Genomic DNA, 21,687 nt, shown 5'->3' with positions numbered 1-21,687 from the left:
GCTCCCTTTAAACTCATCTGGTTCACTGGAAAATGTATAATGTTGCTGTGAAAAGTTTAAAGAAAAGTGAACTAAAGTTTACTGGGGTATTAATAGTAGTAATAATCAGTAATCCCGAAACACTGCCGAAATTTGTATGTAAAGTTCCTAATTTAGAACTTGAACATTTAACCTTCTAAATCATAGGTAGCAGCACAGCCATGGAAACACAGCTAACAAATTACATAATCAGTTTTTGGCATTTTTGTATTATTGAAAGTAATGAAAATAGAACACAGGCATGTTTCAAAACAAGCAACTGAATCAAATGCAGCCAAAAACAAAACTACACATCAAAATATGGTTGAATTTATTAAAAGGCAATATTTACCCTTACATAACTGTGATTAATTTTCCAAGATCAAAGGCTGAAACCAAAGAGCTCTTCCTCCTACCAAAGGGCCAACTCTTGCATGAAATTTATCCCTCGAGTAATACACCTGTTCTTTCCATTTTTAAGACTGGAAATTGTCGGCGTCCTTGAGCTATATTTGAAAACATTTCTGTGGCAGGTTGTGATCAGATTGGAGATGTATTTTTCAAATAATTTGGAATAGATCAGAAGTATATTGATAATATTACAGAATTTCTAGGACAGCTTAGATTGCAGCATATTCTACTAAATCTTTATCTAATGCCGTAACAATGTTAAAGGTTATTTTCTCTCAATATCTTTGTTAATAAGCTTAACAAAGATGTGATCAATTTTACATATGGAATACATAATGAAAGCAGCAGTAAACTGTCTAAACATGGAACAGTACAGCAGAGGAACAGACCATTCAGCACACAATGTTGTCCTGAACTAGGTAAAAAGCAAATCAAAAACAAACAAACAAACACTGAACCTCCTACATACAACATGTCCATATCCCTCCATCTTCTTTACATCCTTTACTTCTTTACAGCTAGATAGGTATCTTATGGATAGGGGAATCAAGGGATATGGGGACAAGGCAGGAACCGGGTATTGATAGTAGATGATCAGCCATGATCTCAAAATGGCGGTGCAGGCTCGAAGGGCCGAATGGTCTACTTCTGCACCTATTGTCTATTGTCTATCCATGTGCCCATCCAAGCATCCCTTAAAAGTCTCCAATGTATTATGAAGATAATACATTATAATATAATGTCTAATGAAGATTAGTTAGAAAACTGATGGATTCATAGTTATCTTTCCTCCTAACCTATTTCTGTTTCCAAGTCCTGTTCTCTCTGTGGCTTAGCCTTCAAATTGTCAGACTTGTTGGTGATCGAGTGCTTTGTGATATTAATCTAGAGATGGAACGTAATTAGCACACAGTCTTATTGCTGATCATTTAAAATTGAGACAGGGAAAGAGCATAAGCAGCATCATTAAAATGTTAGGAAACAGTTAGATGTTGTGACTTGAGGATCTATATTTGTGTGGCATTAAATTAGTGATGCTTAAGGTTACATAATTACTGAGCAATTATATTTTAATTTCCTAGAGTTGTGCTTATAAATATCCTGTAACAACTTTGCAAAGAGCCATTAAACTCTTCTCCCGCTTGACTGCTCACTTTCATTGTAATGAATGAAGTCACTGAATTGGTGCCAAAATAACTACTGTGAAACGACAGGAAGTTGGTGCTGTGCTGCTAGATTCCACGAGAAGAACAGAATCAGAGTGTAGCCAGCGTGCCAGTGTCGAGGAGCTCTCAGGAAGTTCGAGACTTCCTTAGTTTGCATAAGTGGCCCTTAAATGTAGTTCAGACCTCCAATCTGGTCCTTCTCACAAGGAAATTGTGCACCACTCCTTACTTAATGCAGACAGCAGAGGCAATCTAATGTATATATCATAGCAAAACACCATAAGGTACTTCATGATCATGAAACTGAAAAACTTCTGATAATCACTAGCCTAAAATTTTGGACAGAATGTCCAGAGTGAAGGAACAAGCTGTCCCTGAGCCTGACTGTGAAATAGAAAAAAAACAATATTCATTGATCTGAGAAGAGTAGTTCACATCCCTTCAGCAAAATATGATGGAAGATTTTAAATTCATGTAGATGTGTAAGAGGGCTGAACATGACACGGGGGTATTAGATTGACTGGGAAATGCACTGAGCTCAAAGTAGAGGTAGATCCTAGGTGAAGCAGCAGCTGCATTTCAGGGAAGTGTGGATGCGGCAAGTGGTGCCAAGCAGCTGAAAACCACATGCTTTTCTTTCATGTGGGGCTGGGAGAAACCCAGATGCTTTCACAAATCCATTTCCAGTTAACTAATTTTTAAAATTTACCCTGTGGCTTTGACTTTTGACCAAAGAGGATAACTTCACTCTAACTGAACTTCTCCCACAACCTATGGACTCACTTTTAAAAACTCTACAACTTATTTTCTTGATATTGTTTATTTACTTACTATTATTTTGTTCACTTCTCTCCTTTGTATTTGTCCAGTTCATTGTTTATTTATTTATTTATTGAGATACAGTGCGGAATCAGCCCTTCAAGTCATGCTGTTCAGCAAATACCCAATTTTATCCAAGGGAAAACATAAAAACTCCTTACAGGTAGCAGTGGGAATTGAACCCAGGTTGCAGATACAATGAAGTTTTATGCAAACCACTACACTACCGTGCCACTCATGGTTGTCTTTTGCATACTAGTTGCTGTCTGTCCTATTGGGAGTGGTCCTGTATTGATTCTATCGTTTTTCTTGTATTTACTGTGAATGCCCGGAAGTAAATGAATCTGAAGGCTGTATATGATGACATATACTGTATGTACTTTAATGATAAACTTACTTTGAACCCTTTTTTTTGAACTTCGGTTAGGACTGGTGCCTTTCAGAACCAGTTAATAAGCTATTTCTATTTCTGAAAGCTGATCATGTTAAATGTCTGGGAGGTGAATCTTACACAAAATATTATGCCACTTATTTTGTCGTGTTAACAATCTAACAACTGTTTTGATTGTGAACAGCATGCCTATTATTTTGCCCTTTTATTAGGGCAGGGTAAGCATTATTCATAATGAATGTGCTAAGCAGATAACTGTGTTGTAGTTTTGATCAATTCTTGACACCGTCTCTGTAAGGAGTTTGTAGGTCTTGCCCATGACAGTGTGAGTTTCCTCCTACATTCCATAGACATACAGCTAGGGTTAGTAAGTTGTGGGCACTCTATGTTGCTATTGAAAGCCTGGCAACACCTGTGGGCTGCCTCCAGCACAATCCCCACTGATTTGATTTGATGCCATTGACACATTTCACTGTATGCTTCAATGGACATGAGACAAATAAAGCTAATCTAATCTGTAATCCAGTTTGATTCTCCAGTGCAAAGGTGAGATATTAGTACGAGTGGCTTCTCTCAGAAGAAATTATTAACCATGAAGATTCTATTCTATCTAGTGACTGGCAAAGATGTTCAGGCTCTACATTGTAGGCATTTAGTGGAATTATGCCTTGTGTCTCGGGTAAATGTGCCTCAATCTGCGCCAGTAATTATACCCAGCAATGCTCTCTTTTGAACGTTGATTCCTTTTTACTCTTTACAACAGTGACTAAATACAAGGTATTTCTTAGTTGATATAAATACCAATCTGCCTTTTTAAGTTGAGCACGATGAGTATACAATTACTGGGGACTGGTGGCAGCTCTCCGTCTGTGCACAGATTGCCTGATAAGGTCATCTCTCACATCACCTCTAGGCTATTGCTTTTCCCCATTCACTGACCTGTGTTTGCCTGTACAATCACATTGTGCCAAGAGTTTGTCTATCAACATTGAAATTTGTCCTATCAAAATTCCCACAGCTTTGTACTATTCCAGGTAGATATATGTGCTAGCATGTGCACTTTTGAATGGCATGCACTTTCTACTTGTATATCTGTCTTTTTTGATCGTCCACGAAAATCAAAGCACAGCACATCTTTGTAACTGAAGTAAAAGTCACATTTCCTGTCCAACTGGTAACATGCGTGTAATTGAAGTTATGCTGGACCACATTCCAAAATCTGAAGATCACGTGGTCAGGTTCACATTGACAATAATTTCCAGGTTACTCTGCTTTGATGTAATAACAAACACCTACACTTCACTCATTTTCTCTAGGGATCTTTCCTTCCTTGCATCCAAATTAATTTCCTCTTAACTAAGCACAGCCCCTTATAATTCCCTTAAATATCCTCAAGCTTGATTGGCCTGGTAATTCCATCACAAACAAGAGGAAGTCTGCAGATGCTGGAAATCCAAGCAACACACACAAAATGCTAGAAGAACTCAGCAGGTCAGGCAGCATCTATGAAAAATAGTAAAGAGTCAATGTATCGGGCTGAGACCCTTAATCAAAGGTTCTGAATTAATCCAGTATTTTGTGTGTTGCTAAGCCTGGTAGTTCCATTACTTGAGCTTGTTCATCTCCCAGAGTATTAATTTCTTTATATTCTTTCTCCCAGTCCAGTCTTTTCCCAACTACATCCTCAACACCTCTGAAGTACTCTGCCATTTTCCAATTTTCTGCTCCCAACAACTTGGTTTCACAATGGCAATCCAATCCCTCTAAATCTGAAGTCCACATTTTAATTGATGGTGGATATGAAGTCTGCAGGTCCTACATTTCAGAGGTATTGAGGAAGTATTTCTTGCTGAACAGAAGCCCCACCAGTCCACTATCATGGGGCATTAAGTCACATCAATCAACCTGGCAAACATTCTGGATGGCTGCAAAAAAACACTGGCAGTAGGATAGGCTTGTCTGCTCAGATATACTGTAGTGTGCAAAAATCTTAGGCACATTTACATAGCTAGGGTGACTAAGACTTTTGCACAGTACAGTATTTGTCAACATGGAGCGGAGAGAGTGTTTGCAAACCTATTGGGAGCAAAGGATGTTGAGAATAGTGAGGGTGGAGTGACATGGGAGGGGTGTAGGATGGGTGGCAGAGAAGGAGTACCAGGAGAGTGATGGGTGGCATAGGTGCAGACACACCCAGCCCTGAGACACCAGGCAACATCATCTGGTTCTTATCAATTGGTTTATTGATCTTACTGTACATTCAATGTCTATTTCACTCAGTACAAACAGAAGTCCAAAAAGACTCCATCCTAGACAAAAATTATCCACCATGACAGTAACTAACGAACCTGGGTACAAACTATTTAGAACTTTCACATCATTTATTGATATTTCCTGGACAAATTTCTGAATTATTTTGCTGTCAACATTGTCCTTTATAACAAAATATGGCAAAGGCTGTATCTTTCAGATGAGATGTGAAAAGAAGGCAACATTGGTGTAGAAACATCCAAAGTAGTCTATGGAAAAACAGGAATGTGTTAATATCCACTGTCTATCTTTCTTTATCTACAGCAGGGGTATCCATTTTTTTGCCATGAACCCTCACCATTAACCAAGTGGTCCGTGGACCCTAGGTTAGTAACTCCTGATGTACAGCTACACAAACTAATACATTCATATGAAACAACAGTGAACCTACATCAAAATGAATTTGTTTATTGTGAAGGGCTTTTCCTACCAACTAATATTATTTTGCATAAACAGTCCATCAGCTTAGTAAAATATGCCCTTAGAAATATTTGAACAAAATTTGTAGAACATTCAAAAAAACATGATAATCAATTTGGAAAATTAAAAATAGAATAACCAAGTCATTAACATATATGGAATTTTCCCTCTATTTCCCTGAAGGGTATAACAATTTTGGAATTAGGGCTAATCCACTTTAAAAACAGATTAGCTTCTTCAAGTGATTAAGAAGCTCAGCTTATTTTATAACTGTGCTGTCTCTTTACTTGAAGGCATAAATTATCAAGAAATTAAAGTTAGAATTGAAATGTCAAAAAGCATCCATTGTGTTCATATTTTATCTCTTTGGCTCTAAATCCATTTAGTACAGTCTGTATTATATCTGGTTGTTAAGAAACTGTCCTCTGAGACTCAAATGTATTGAAAACAACTGCAGGAAATAAGCAACAGCCGAGACTGTGAACCTGAACTTTAAAAGGATAATTAAATATAGACAGAACCATTTAGATACTTGAGCTATAGCTCCCAAACGTTTGCTGGCAAATTTAGAATTGTAAATGTTTCTTCACGCTTACCTTATTACCTATTGCACCAATTGATTGGTTTTGGGGCTTTGATGTTCTATCATTCATTCTATGGGGTCTCTTGTTCCATGGATGTCTGTGAAGAGGACAAATTTCAGGTTGTATACTCTACACATTCTCTGATATTAAAGGAACCTAAATTTAAATCTAAATCTAATTGATTTCTAGGGATCTGAAGCACACTTAAAACGTTCTGAATTTTAATGCTACACTTGTTGGTTTCCCACGGCATTGCTCAACAGGGGTTTGAGGTCAAGGATTGTGTTAACTGAAACAGGATTAGAGTTCCAGGTAATAATTACAGACTTGCGAAGACAGCTGAAACTCTGTCCCTTTTCCTAAAATTTTACACACAGTCCTTGGTACACCTCTAACAAACTTCCTGTGGGACAGGACCTAATCTTCAGAACTAATGGAAAACTATTGAATTTAAAGCTTCTACACTCCAAAACAATAGAGATGAGTCACCTAACCTCAGAATATAAAGAACGTTTGCATTTGCATGCATTTACATGCCTAATTCCAAGCCATTATTGATTCATTCACTGATGCATATATAAGTAAGGGCCTTATATTCAACTTCTGTGAGAGAAAGGTCCACTGGACAAATCATCTCCTTGCAAAGAAAGGTTTATTTGAAAGACCAGAAAACATGGACTATTTGTCATATCTTGGGAGCAAGAAATCTTCAGCAAAGGCAGATGATGAAATTCATCATTGCCTTCTTTGCATTAGCTCAGGTTTAGTTGATTATGTACAAAAGAACTTGGAGATCAAGATCTCAAAACATGACACACAATTTGGCAGTTTATCAGGCAGCAGTGAATCCTTCCCACCTAAATGTTTCTGAGACCAGGACTACCTTTAACTGGCACTTCAAAGTATTGGAAAAAAAACACCAATATTCTTTCTGCAAGATTTTCTGGATTCACTGGAAATATAAGTGAGCTAACATCAGTATCCTTCCCAATGTCAACTTCCTCAGATGTAAGGTCTTAATTTCCCTCATTTTCTCATTGGTCAGGCCAGATTTGCATGCCTAACACTAGATCCCAAAGTAGGGGCTATTCTGAGTTCTGTTATGGGAAGAGATTACCAGATGGTGATTTTTTTCCCCCCTTCATTTTCATGTCTACTTATTTAATCAGTCCATAATTCTGTAACTTCCACATAACTCACTGACTCTCATACACAAGCACTTAAATAATCAGGCAGCCTGTAGTTATTGGATTATGAACTTCCTTGCTGGCTGTCCTGTAGCGGGAAAGCTAATTTGAATTGGTCTGTAGAGCAGCTGAGAAAAGTTTATATTAATAGAAGTAGGACTATGACTGAATATACCTGTACCAAGTAAGTCTTCCCTTTCCTTAGCAGTGTTTCTAAGACCAATTTTTGAACCATGCTTTGAAGATTGCCTCATAACAAGAGCTTCCAATTACTCATCCATAAATTCAAAGGTATAAAAAATATTTATTATTTCTAACAAGTACCACATTATAGGTAGTGGGGTGGAGGTAGTATTAGTAGGCAGCCGTCGATCCTAGAGGATCATGGGTTTGTGCCTCTGGTGGACCATGTCCTCTCCAGGGCGCAAGCCTGGGTGGGAAGATTTGAAGAACCAGCTGTTGCCCATGCAGCGGGCTCCCCCTCTCCACATCACTGAGGTAGTCCAAGGGAAGGGCAAGCGTCAATACAGTTTGTCAGCAGTGTTGTCATTGAGGTTCCAGAGTGAAGTTTTAAACAATAGCAAACTGCCTTAGGGACCTTGGCTCTGGATTTCTTCCTCGGGATTTACTCCCGAAGCCTTTCTCATGGGTGGGTATGACCGCAAGGCAGCAGAGGTTTAAAACCAGAGTTTTCCTTCACCTAAGTAGGCTGCTGTCCAAGGCTGATGAGTCCCACCTACCTGAAGCAACTGGTTTTGGGGCGCCAGTGGTCCACCTTTGCCCCTGCTCTTATCAGTAGAAACAGTTCCATCAGGCCTAGTAGCTAAGCCACACATGAAAGCCGAAAGTTGGACTTGGTAGCCAGAGGCTGTTAGAGATGCACACCATTTGGAGCTCTTTATAGGTATGACAACCTTAGGAACCGGGGTGGAGATATGTCTCTACTAAAGGAAGTGTTAGGCTCTTCTTCCCTCTGCTAACCTGCAGGTCACCCTTGGGCAAGGTGTAACACTTGCTTAGCCCCTAATCAGGGTCAGGTGAAGCCATGTGAACAGGTTGTATGAGTAGGGGGTGCACATCACAGCCCTGGTTTTGGGACCACTGACAATCTCTGAAGAGTATTAAAAATGGTTGGGGCCACCCAGCTTGTAAAGATACTGTCTATTAGAAGGCAATGGCAAACCACCTCTGTAGAAAGATTTGCCAAGAACAATCATGGTCAGGACCATGATTGCCTAAATCATATGACACAGCAATAACATTACATTAATACTCATGGCCAGGGCATGTAAGATAGAGCGTACATTTTACCACAAAAATCAATTAATATATTGCTCAAGAAATGTGTAATTTTAAAATGGATGCAATGCTGAAGAAGCAGATTTTTATTAGCAAGTATCTGAATATCTTTAAAAAAAACTAAAGAATAAATAAATAGATTCTGCATAGAAGACTAAAGTCAATGGAGGGAGAAATGTGTGAAAGAAGGCTTAAAGAGATTACAAAGATAGCAGAGGTGGTGATTATGCTATATGTGGAAGGAAGAAGGGGTGTAGTCTTTAGGCTATAAACAGCTTTAAACACAAAAATGAGAATTTAAAACTGAGAAATCCATCGTGGTTCAGCAAATATAAGAGAGTTTGGCAAGAAGGGCCTGGTGCAGCAAAGGACTCTGTAATAATTTAATTTGATATTTAATCCAAATTATGAAGGAGAGAGCACCAAAAAAAATTACATTAGAAGAGTTGAGGCTTGACATGACAAGGGCACAATGAAAATTTTTGGAGTTCAAGGCTATGTTACAAACAGAGGTAAAATTAAGTGGTCTTTATTCCAAAAGGTTTCAAGATTTTCTTAATCTACTTTTCAAGGTTATTTTATGGTCCCTCTTTGCCCTCCTAATTTCTTTTTTTAGTTCACTCTATATCCAGCAAATTTCAAAAGACTTGTGCATGACCAACTTGCTATATAGACAACATCTGTTTCCATTCTTACAGGTGTCCATGAGTTGCTTTTGTCCATAAGCAGACATAAAACAGTATAGCTCATACAGGCTCTTTAGCACACAACATTGTGCTGACCTACATAAACCTGCTCCACAATCAATCTAACCCTTCATTCTTACACAGCCAATAATCCTCCATATTTCTTACATCAGTGTGACTAGATGAATCTTTTAAATGCCCCTATAGTACAGTCCCTACACCATTCCTCAAAGTGCATTCCAAGCACATACCTCTCTCTGTGTAAATAACCTACCTCTGACATCCCCCTTGTACTTTTCCTCCATGCACTTTAAATGATATTCTCTGGGATTGGCCATTGTAGACTTGGGGAAAAGGTGCAGGTTGTCCACTCTATCTATACCTCACTTAATCTTATATATGTCTATCAAAATTATCTCTCACCCTTCTTTGCTCTAAAAAGAAAAGCCTTAGCTTGCTCAACCTTTCACCATAAGGTATGCTCTCTAATCCAGCGGCATCCTGGTAAATCTCCAATGCATGCTCTCTAGAGCTTCCAGATCATTCCTATAATGAGCAAACCACAAGTTAACACAAGAGTTCAACTTTGGTCTCACCAGAGTTTTATAGAGCTGTAATGCTACCATGTGCTTGTAGACCATAAGACATAGGAGCAGAATTAGACCATTCAGCTCATCGAGTCTGCTCCGCCATTTCATCATGGCTGATCATGGATCTCATTCAACCTCATACATCTGCCCTCTCAAAATATCCCTTGATGCTCAGACCAATCAGGCATCTATTAACTTCTGCTTTGAATATATCCATGGATTTGGTCTCCATTGCAGTCTGTGGTAGAGCATTCCAGATTCATCACTCTTTGGCTAAAAAAATTCCCCTTACTCCTGTTCCAAAAAGCCGCCCCTCAATTTTGAGGCTGTACCCTCTAAGTCTGAACACCCCCTCCAGAGGAAACTTCCTCCCCACATCTGCCTTATCTAGTCCTTTCAACATTCGGTAGGTTTCAATGAGATCCCCACGTACTAAGTACAGGCCCAAAGCCACAGACTCAACCCGCAAATTAATCTAATCACAAGCAAGAGAAAATCTGCAGATGCTAGAAATTCGAGCAACACACACAAAATGCTGGAGGAACTCCAACCTGATGGCATAAAATTTGATTTCTCAAACTTCCATTAATACCTCCCCCCCCCTTCACCATTTCCCATCTGCTTTGCCCTCTCTCATGATATCTTCTTGCCCACCCATCACCTCCCTCTGGTGCTCCTCCACCCCCCACTCCACCCTTTTTTTTTCTTCCATGGCCTTCAGTCTCTTACACCAATCAATTTTCTAGATTTTTGCTTCATCCCTCCCCCTCCAAGTTTCACCTATAGCCTGGTGTCTCTCTCTCCCCTTCCCTCACCTTTCAAATCTACTCCTCAGCTTTTTTTCTTTTTTGCCTGGCCTGTTGAGTTCCTCCAGCATTTTCTGTGTGTTGCTGCAAATTAATCTTCTGGGAGTCCTCACATCTCCGATGTTTGAATTTTCTCCCCATTTTGATAATAGTCTGAACATTTCTCATACACTTTCCATATATTTCACAACACTATATTCCATCTGCTACTTTTTTGCCCATTTTTCCAAATTGTCTAAGTCCTGCTGCAATTGCATTGCTTCCTCAACACTAGCTAACCCTCCACCTATCTTCGTATCATCCGCAAACTTTGCCACAAATCCTTCAATTCCACTATCTAAATCATTAACAATGTGAAAAATAGCAGTCAGTCCCAATACGACCCATGAGGAACACCACTAGTCACTGGCAGTCAACCAGAAAAGGCTCCCTTGTATTCCCACTTGCTGCCTCCTGCCTGTCAGCCATTCCTCTATCCATGCCAATGTATGCCCTAAAATACCATAGGATTTTTAAAAATTTTATCATTTGAGGCACCTTATCAAACATCTTCTGAAAATCCAAGTAAATAGCACCCACTGCCTCTCCTTTGTCCGCCCTGCTTGTTACTTCCTCGAAGAATTCTAACAGATTTGCTAGGAAAAATTTCTCTTTATGAAAACCATGCTGCCTTTGACTTATTTTATCATTAGTCTCCAAGTACCCCAAAACCTCGCCCTTAGTAATAATCTTCAACATTTTCCCAACCACTGAGGTTGGTCTAACTGGCCTATAATTTCCTCTCTTTTGTCTTCCTCCCTTCTTAAAGATTGGACTTACATTTGCTATTTTCTAGTCCTCCAGGACCATGCCAGAATCAAGTGATTCTTGAAAGATCATGACCAATGCATCCGTTATCTCTTTAGAAACCTCTTTCAGGACTCTGGGATGTAGTCCAACTGATCCAGGTGACCTATCCACAAGACTTTTGAGTTTGCCTAGAATTTTTTCTTTGGAATAGCAATGGCACTCACTCCTGCTCCCTGACACTCATGAACCTCTGCTTACAGCTAGTGTCTTCCACAGTAAAGACTGAAGCAAAATACTTAATAAGTTTATCTGCCATTTTTTTGTCCTCCATTACCACCTCACCAGCATCATTTTCCAGTAGTTCAATATCAATTCTCATCTCCATTTTATTCCTTATAAAACTGAAAAAAATTAGTATCCTGCTTTATATTATCAGCTGTTTGCCCTCATATTTCATCATTTCCCTTTTTATAGCTTTTTAGTTGCCTTTTGTTGGATTTTAAAAGCTACTTAATCATTCAACTTCTCACTCACTTTTGCTACCATATATGCCCTTTTCCTTGTTTTTTATGCAGTCTCTAATTTCCCTTGTCAGCCACAGTTGCCTAGCCCTGCTGTTTGAGAACTTCTTCTATGAGACATGTCTATCCTGTGCCTTGTGAACTATTCCCAGAAACTTCAGCCACTTGTTTTGCTATCATCCCTGCCAGTAAACCCCTCCAATACACCTGGACAAGCTCCTCTCTCATGTCCCTGTAATTCCCTTTATTCCATTACGCTACTCCCTCTCAAATTGCAGTCTGAATTTAATCATTTTATGATAACTGTTTCCTAAGTGTTCCTTTACGTTAAGCTGACTAATAAAATCCAGGTTATTACACAACATCCAATCTAAAAAGCCATCTCATAGGCATTTAACAAATTCCTTCTCTTGAGCTCGGACTCCAACCTGATGTTCCCAATATCCTTGCATATTGAAGTCCCCATTACAATTGTGACATGAGCCTTATCACATGCCCTTTCCAGCTCCCTTTGCAATCTCAATCCCACATCTTGGCTACTCTTTGAAGGCCTATATATTATTCCCATCATGGCTTTTCTTAACTCCACACACAAAGATTCGACATTCTCTGACCCCATGTCACCACTTTCTAAAGATGTAATTCCATCTCTTGCCAACAAAGCCACACCATCTACTCCTTCCTGCCCGTCCTTTTGATACAAAGTATATCCTTTGGTGTAACCTCCCAACTATGACCTTCTTTCAGCCACAACTCAGTGATGCACACAATATCATACCGACCAATCTCTAATTGCGCCACGAGTTCATCCACCTTATTCCAAATGTTATGCGCATTAAAATATAGCACCTTCAGTCCAGCATTCTTCACCCTTATGAATTCTGCCCCTGTGGTACAATCTAACTCTTTGCTCTGCCTGCATTTGTACTCAATCACATTGACTTGTCTTTCCTTACATTCATATCACATATTACATCATCTACTTGTAAACCTGCTGGCTCATCCTCAACTCTATCATACTGGTTCCCATCCCCCTGCTATATTAGTTTAATCCACTCCCAACAGCTCTAGCAAACCTGCCCGCAAGGATACTGGTCCCAATCAGATCCAAGTGCAATCTTCCCCTTTTGTACAGGTTACACCTGCCCCAGAAGAGGTCCCAATGATCCATAACTCTGAATCCCTGTCCCTTGCTCCGATTCTTTAGCCACACATTTATCCATCATTTCACTCTATTTCTATCCTCACTTTTGTGTGGCATAGGCAGCAATCCCAAGATTACTAGCCTTGACGTCCTGCTTCTCATCTTTCTTCCTAACTCCCTATATCCTGTTTTCAGAACCTCCTCCTTTTTTCTACTTATGTTGTTGGTACCACATGTACCACAACTTCTGGCTGCTCACCCTTCCATTTCAGGATATTGTAGGTGTGTTCAGAAACATCCCCTTCTTAATTACCCTATCAATTTGCATGACAACCTCAAGGGATCTATGAACATGTGCCCCATGATCATCCAATTCCTCTTCCCATGTTGGATAATATAGAACTATTAAAAGCTTGTTCCATCCATGTTTCAGTAAGACCAGGAAGCTGATTATTGACTTCTGGTGGAAGAAACCAGAGGTCCATGAGTCAGTCCTCATCAGAGGGTCAGCGGTGGAGAGGGTCAGCAAAATTAAATTCCTCGATGTTATTATTTTGGAGCACCACTCCCGGGCCCAGCATGTAAGTGTAATTACAAGTATATCACAGAAGCACCTCTACTTCCTTAGGAGCTTCTGAAGACTCGTCATTGCATTTGAAACTTTGTCAAACTTCTATAGATGTGTATTGGAGAGTATATTAACTGGCTGCACCACAGCCTGGTATGGGAACTTGAATGGAAAATACTACAAAAAGTAGTGGATACAGCCCATTCCAACAAGTGTAAAGCCATCTACATCACAGTGCACATCTACACACAACGTTGGCATGTATTTATTATCAGGGACCCCCACCACCCAGGACATGCTCTCTTCTCATTGCTGAGTACATACAGGAGCTTTAGGACTCACACCTCCAGTTCCAGGAACAGTTATTACCCCTCAGCCATTAGGCTCTTGACCAAAGGAGATAACTTCACTCAACTTCACTTCATCATTGAAATATTCCCACGACCTATGGACTCACTTTCAAAATCTCTTCATCTCATGTTCTCCATATTTATTTAATTTTCATTATTATTTCTTTCTTTTTGTATTTGCACAGTTTGTGTCTTTTGCACATTGGTGGACACCCAAGTTAGTGTGGTCTTTCAATGATTCTATTATGCTTATTATTTTATTATGGATTTAAAGTTCATAGAAAATTTTATTATCAAAGTACATATATGTCACCATTTAAAACCCTGAGATTCCTTTTATTGTTGGCATACTCAATAAATCTATAGAATAATAACTATAATAGAATCAATGAATGACTACCTAACTAGGGCATTCAACCACAGTACAGAAGACAACAAACTGTGCAAATACAGAAAGAAGAAACAATAATAATAACTAAATAATCAATACATTTTGAGATTATGAGATGAAGAGTCCTTGGAATCAAGTCCATAAATTGTGGGAGTATTTCAATGATGGAGCAAGTGAAGCTGAGTGAATTATCCACTTTGGTTCAAGAGCTTGATGGTTGAAGGGTATAACTGTTCCTGAACCTGGTGGTGAGAGTCTTGAGGCTCCTGTACCTACTCCTTGATGGCAGCAGCGAGAAGAATGCCCACAAGAAAATGAATCTCAGGGTTGTGTATGGTGACATATATGTACTTTGATAATAAATTTACTTTGAACTTTTTTCAATTTACTTCCGAAACAAATTGAATTTTGATTATGCTATATAAAAATGAAGTGATTAAATGGTATATGCAATTAAACAATTTAATTTGGATAAATGATGTAGAATTTGTATAGAGGTTTCATAAGTCTTAACATGTATTAACATGTATAAGTCTTTCGTTGTGTGTGTGTGTGTGTGTGTGTGTGTGTGTGTGTGCATGTGTGTGCACACGCCCTTAACTCCTGGTGGAGTAGTTGGGGTGCCGTCGTGACAAGCTTTTTTTTTTAACTGATCTTTTTGGTTTGGTGATTGCTCATCGTACGGTATGTCTTGGGCATCTGAAACCTGGCGGAGCCCACCCCCCCCCCCCCCCCCAGGTATTTTTTTAATGAAGTCGAGTTGCTAGCTTGACACTCAACCCAGGCACGGATGGAGAGCGTGCAAGGGAGCTAGCCGGATTTGAACTCGGGACCTCTCGCCCCGAAGTCCAGCGCTGATGCCACTACGCCACCAGCCGGCTAATAATTACTATTTCGTAATAAGAAATACAGAAAATGCTGGAAATATTTAGCAAACATATTAAAAGAAATGGTCCACACCCATGGGAAGAAAAATAGAGTCAATGTCACTGGTCAGAGATCACTGCTAATAAGTGGTTTATTGAATTTCATCATTGGGATGATTGAAAGTGTATGTTAGCCATGGTCAATGGTAGCAATTGTTCCCCTTGTTCAGTAGGTTAAGGGACAAAACTACACTAGAGATTAGAGCTGCAAATTTAGGCTGGCACTTTAATGCAACTCTGTTGGAAGGAGTCTAGTAGATGAGATGTTAAACTGAACTCTCATCCATCAGGATTCTAAGCAAGGTTCCACAATTTATTCCCTATTTCACCAAACATCCCTGTCCTGCCAAAAGCTCTGCTATAAATACAGACCCACCACAACGTTTTCAAACTTCTCAACAAAAAACAGCTATCCAAAACCATGCTAAGCCCAAGTGGCATACTTAAAATTGTTTTATTTCACACAATGGTAAAGTTAGGTCATGTATTTATAGTTAGGTTTTGGTCAGGTTTAATTTTATATACCACCAGACCTCAACTTCCCTCATCTCGCTTCTCTTTTTAGCCACCACCTGCTTCTAAATCCCAAAATTGACTTGTTGAACAATAACAAGATAATCAAAAGCTACAGCTATATAGATCAGATGTCAAGAAATAACAAAGGAAGCAATAATGAAAGAGAGGGACATATACTCAGGCATCACTTTATTAGGTACACCTGTACAGCTGCTTGCCTATGCAAATATCTAATCAGCCAACCACAAGACAGCAACTTAATGCATAAAAGCCTGCAGACACAATCAAAAGGTTCAAATATTGTTCAGACCAAACATCGGAATGGGGAAGAAATATGATCTAAGTGATTTTGAGCATTGAATGATTGTTGAATATCTCAGAAATGCTTATGTCCTGGTACTTTCATACACAGCAGCCTCTGGAGTTTACAGAGAATGGTGTGAGAATATTTAATGTGAGCCCTCTGTTAGTTGGGGTCAACCATTGATGTGCCTTCTTCCTGATGGCAGCAGGGAGAAGAGTGCCTACAAGAAAATGAATCTCAGGATTGTATATGGTGACATGTATGTACTTTATAATAAATTGACTTTGAACTTTTTTTCTAGTTACTTTGAAACAAATTGAATTTTCATTATGCTATATATATATCCAGAAGGAAGTGCTTGAGAAGCTGAAAGTTCTGAAGATAAATAAATTATGTGGACCAAGTGGAGTACACCCCAATGTTCTGAAAGAGTTAGCTGAAGAGATTGTGGTTGCATTAGTAATGATCTCTCAATAATCTCTAGATTCTGGAATGGTTCCAGAGGACTGGAAAATTGCAAATATCACTCCATTCTTTAAGAAGGGAATATGTTGCAGTTAATGAATTAAGGATGAGGTTTCAGAGTACTTGGAAGCACACGATAAATAAAGTAGGCCAAAGTCAACATGGTTTCCTTAAGGGGCAATCTTGCCTAACAAATCTGTTAGAATTCTTTGAAGTAACAGGCAGGATAGATAAGAGAGCCAGTGGATGTTGCTCCCTTAGATTTTCAATTGTTTTTAACAAGGTTCTGTACATGACACTGCTTAACATGTTAACAGCCCATGGTCCTACAGGAAAGATACTTGCATGGATAGAAGATTGGCTGACTGGCAGGAGGCAAAGAATGGGAAGAAATGGGTGCTTTTGTGGTTAGCTGGTGGTGACACGTGTTGTTCCTCAGTTGACTGCTTTTTATGTTGTATGTCAATAATTTAGATGATGGAAATCATGGTTTTGTGGCCAAGTTTGCGGACAATACAAAGGTAGGTGGAGGGGCAGGTAGTGTTGAGGAAGCAGGAAATCTGCAGAAGGATTTGGGTAAATTGGGAGAATGGGCAAACAAGTGACAGTTAGAATATAGTCTAGGAAAGTGTATGGCCATGCGCTTTGGTAGAAGGAATAAAAACATAGACTATTTTGATAAGGGGGAGAAAATTCAAAAATAGGAGGTCCAAAGGGATGTCAGAGTCATTGTGTAGGATTCCCCAAATGTTAACTTGCATGTTGAGTTTGTAGAAAGGAAGGCAATGCAATGTTAGCTTTTATTTTGAGAGGACTAGAATATAAGAGCAAGGATGTGATGCTGAGGCTTTATAAAGCATTGGTCAGACTGCAGCTGGAGTATTGTAATTACTTTTGGACCCATTATCTAAGAAAAGGTTTGCTAGCATTGGAGAAGATCCAGAGGAGGTTCATTAGAATGATTCCAGGAATCAAAGGGCTAATGTACAAGGAACATTTGATGTCTCTGAGCCTGTACTCGCCGGAGTTTAGAAGAATGACGGAGATCTCATTGAAACCTCCTGAGTAGTAAAATACCTAGACAGTGGATGTGGGGAGGTGGTTTCCTATAGCAGATGAGTCTAGGACCAGAGAGCATAGCCTGAGAATCAAGGGCTGTGTATTTAGATCAGAGATGAGGAGGGATTTATTCAGGAAGAGTGCAGAAAACTGTGGAATTCATTGTCACAGACAGCTGTGGAAGCCAAGTCATTAAGTATATTTAAAGCAGTGGTTGGGAGGTTCTTAATTAGTTAGGGTGCCAAAGGTTATGGGGAGAAGCAAGAGAATGTGGTTGAGAGATATAATAAATTAGCAATGATGGAATGGAGGAGAAGATGATAGCCTAAATGGCAAAATTCTGTTCCCATGCCCTATGATCTAACAAAATAATATATTTCTATGCCAAGGAAAAAAGCAACAATCCCCATGCTGAAAGAGTCCAGTACAGAAATTTTGCAGACATTGTGTGCTTATAGGAATCTTGAAGAAGGATGCCATTTTAACTATAACAGCACTTAATGAACTGTTCAAATACCAAGATAAAATCAATTCAACTTAAGAAACCTGCCTTCTTTCTTCAGGTCTGTAAGAGATTCTGCCGATGCTGGAAATCCAGAGCAATACAGACAAAATGCTGGAGAAACGCAGCAGGACAGGTAGCATCTGTGGAGGGGAATAAACAGTCAATATTGAGTCGAGAGTAGTCCAACACTTTGTGTGTCTTATTTAGTTTGTTAGGTTGGTTTTATTTTAGCATATTCTAAAATTTGTTATTGTTTTACTTAATACTATGATCATGCACTGTTGTAAAGAATGGATATGCATGAATAATATGTAAGGTACATAAGTTGCTGGAGGAACAGCAAGTTTGGAAACATCTGTGGGAGAGAATAAGCAGTTGGCATTTCAGGTTGAGACCTTTCATCAGGACTGGAAAGGAAGGGGCAGAAGCTAAACTAAGAAGGTGGGGTAGTGGGAGGAGTATAAAGTAATAGGTGAGGCCAGGTGAGTGGGTGAGGAATTCTACTGCCAGAATACGACCATGCTTGGGGTGGAGGATCAACACTTCATCTTCCATCTGGGTGGCCTCCAACCTGATGATGGCATGAATATCAATTACTCTAACTTCCAGTAATTTTCCCCCACCTCCCCTTTTCTTTTTCCATTTCTCATTCTGGTTCCCCTCTTTTCTCCTCACCTGTCCACCATCTTCTGATGCCCCTCCTCCTTCCCTTTCTCCCATGCTCCACGCTCCTTTCCTATCAGACGACTTCTTTGACCGTTTTCCTTTGCCACCTATTACCTCCAGCTTTTTACCTCATCACCTCTCCCCCACCCACCCACCTTCCACTTCACCTGGCTTACCTATAACCTGTCAGCTAATACCTGTACTCTGCTCCTTCCCCCACCTTCTTAGTTTGGCTTTTGCCCCTTTCTTTCCAGTTCACAATGAAGGGTCTTGGCCTGAAATGTTCACTGCTTATACCTCTCCATAGTTGCTGCTTCACGTGCTGAGTTCCTCCATTGTTCTTTTTGTGTGTTATTCGTTCTTCAGGAATGCTTTCTTTGCAAGGCAACAGTTTAGTTAAATAGTGACAGGTAGTGAACGTTGTTTCTGGGTTAGAAAAACAAGTTCAAAACATACTTTAATATACAGAGTAGAATTTGTTTTTAAATAAACACAGATATCTTGAAGCAAAAATATATGGTTATTATCTCCTGATAAATTTGTATCCCAGCAAAAAAATAATTACCTGATATGAACCCATGTGTCAAAGATTACAAGGAGAAGGCAGGATCCAAGATTCAGGATTCAAGAGTCAAGACTGGTTAATGTCATCTCCTGTATAAAAATGTAAAGGGAAATCAAATAATTATTACTCTGATCTAATTCAGCACAAAAAGACACTAAGATTAAGTCAATACTAATATTTAAGAAGCACTTTAAATATAAATATATAAGAAGCTTATGCAACACAAAATTCTGGGGGAACTCAACAGGCCTGGCAGCATCTATGGACAGTCGAAGTTTCGGGCTGAAACCCTTCAGCAGGACTGGAGGGAAAAAAAATCTAAGGAACAGATTTGAAAGATGGGAGGGGAAAGAAAGATGCCAGGCAATAGGTGAAACTTGGAGAGGGAGGGATGCACTGAAGAGCTAGGAAGTTGATTGGTGAAAGAGACAGAAGGTCATGGCAGAAAAAGAAAGGTGGGGGGAGAGAGAGGAGCACCAGAGGGAGGTGATGGGCAGGCAAGGAGATAACGTAAGAGAGGGACAAATGGTGAAGGGAGCAGGCATTACTGGAAGCTTGACAAATTGATGTTCATGCCATCAGGTTAGAGGCTACCCAAACAGAATATAAGGTGATGTTCATCCAGCCGAAGTTTGGCCTTATCCCATCAGCGGAGGAGGCCATGGATGGACATATGGGAATGGGCAGCGGAATTAAAATGGGTGGCCACTGGGAGATCCTGTTTGTACTGGTGGATGGAGTGTATGTACATAGGTTGATTGTACTGTATGTCCAAAAGTGATGCTAGACACAGGAGTCTAGGTGACTGACAGGAAATGATAAAGTAGTAGTGATTGGGAGTGTGGATGTGTTGATCAGCCTTACTGCTTGAGTCTGGTGGTCCTGGTACGGATGTTATGTAGCCTCTTTCCTAATGGGAGTAGGACAAACAATCCATAAGCAGGGTGGGTGTGATGCTTCATGATGATACTGGCCCTTTTCCGAGAATGGGATTGAGAGGAATAATAAATCAGCCACGACGGAATGGCGGAGTACACAATGGACCGAATGACCTAATTCTGCTTCTCAGGAGGAGGTACTGATACGGGATCTCAAGTCGCATCGTTTCCCCTGATCCATTCCAGAGTGCAGTCGCTTCCATGAGTCTTAAATGGGATTCGACGAAAGTTGCGCAAGGACTGGGTAGAGAGAGAGAGAAATGACTTATAAAGTCTGCGCTGACAGCCATGGTTTGCCGTGGGAGCCGGCCGGAGCAGTGAACCCACCCCCGTGGGCCGAGCAGTCCGCGCGCGCGGCCTCGCGCCTACTCTCTGCCCCGTGCCCCTGGAGCGCGCGCGCGACCTCGCGCCTACTCTCCGCCCCGTGCCCCTGGAGCGCGCGCGACCTCGCGCCTACTCTCCACCCCGTGCCCCTGGAGCGCGCGCGACCTCGCGCTCACTCTCCGCCCCCTCCCCTCGCCCCGCCCCACCCCAGGGTTTGACGGAAGGAAGGCAGACGGACGAAGTCATGAACTCTCCTCTCCGTTAGCGCTCTCCTCCTCTCGCTTGAAGTTCCGCCTTCACACCCCCCACCCACCCCGTCCCGGACCGTCGCAAATAACATATTAAAGAAAGTTATTCCCCCTCCCTCTCTGTTACCGTGTGTCAGCGCGGGCTGCGACTATGATGGCGGCGGATGTGGGGAATGAATGCCTGCTGGTGACGGTGGCGGCGGCCCCGAGCCCGGGTGGAGACGGCGACCCGGTTGCCTTCCAGCCCTCGCCGTCAGAGGTGTCGGGCTTCGGCCAGTTGAACGCCGAGTCGACGTCGCCGGCTTCGGCCTTGGTCTCACTGCTGTCGGATCCGGTGGCGGCCGCCGGTTCTGCCGCCCCTCTCGCCGCTGCTGCTGGTGCCCCCGCCGCCCTCCCCTTGCCCCCGGACGAAGTGGATTCTTTCGATGGCCACGAATTTGAAGAGGAAGAGGTGGAGATCCCGCTGATGGCACCCCCGGCCAACCAGTGAGTAATGAGCCAGTGGCTCCCCATTGCCTGTGAGCGGCCCTGGGCTTGGTTAGAGACACGGTGGGGGAGAGAGGGAGGGCGGGCTCCGGAGAACAAAGAACCGTACCCGCGGGCCTCCGATCGCACCTTTGCACCTGAACTAAGTCAAAGAACGTAGAAAACCAATGTTATTTATTGACAGCAATGGGGCTACAATGTATTACTCAGTAACAGTCGCAAACTCATGTACGTT

The 21,687-nt window shown here is 40.9% G+C and overlaps 1 protein-coding gene and 1 long non-coding RNA gene across 3 annotated transcripts in view; one reads left to right on the top strand and one right to left on the bottom strand.

Moving 5' to 3' along the window:
• The window catches only part of LOC140739050 (uncharacterized), a 35,406-nt gene extending 14,653 nt beyond the window's left edge, over positions 1–20,753 (bottom strand). Inside the window, exons 1-4 of the long non-coding RNA XR_012101562.1 lie at positions 20,509–20,753; positions 19,457–19,545; positions 18,271–18,365; positions 6,132–6,216 (exon numbers count right to left, since the gene is read on the bottom strand). This is a non-coding gene — a long non-coding RNA (uncharacterized lncRNA). The remainder of the gene's footprint in view (positions 1–6,131; positions 6,217–18,270; positions 18,366–19,456; positions 19,546–20,508) is intronic.
• A 175-nt stretch (positions 20,754–20,928) lies between these two features.
• Positions 20,929–21,687, top strand: part of LOC140739032 (ras GTPase-activating protein 1-like) — a 117,547-nt gene continuing 116,788 nt past the window's right edge. For both annotated transcript variants that reach the window (XM_073067013.1, XM_073067007.1), the window contains exon 1: positions 20,929–21,452. In XM_073067013.1, the coding sequence (XP_072923114.1) occupies positions 21,118–21,452 (335 nt within the window). In that variant the 5' untranslated portion in view covers positions 20,929–21,117. The remainder of the gene's footprint in view (positions 21,453–21,687) is intronic.

This window comes from Hemitrygon akajei, chromosome 2, assembly GCF_048418815.1.
Source record: "Hemitrygon akajei chromosome 2, sHemAka1.3, whole genome shotgun sequence".
Classification (NCBI taxonomy): Eukaryota; Metazoa; Chordata; class Chondrichthyes; order Myliobatiformes; family Dasyatidae; genus Hemitrygon; species Hemitrygon akajei.
Note: the sequence above shows the minus strand (reverse complement) of the source record. Positions and strands in the feature narration are given on the sequence as shown.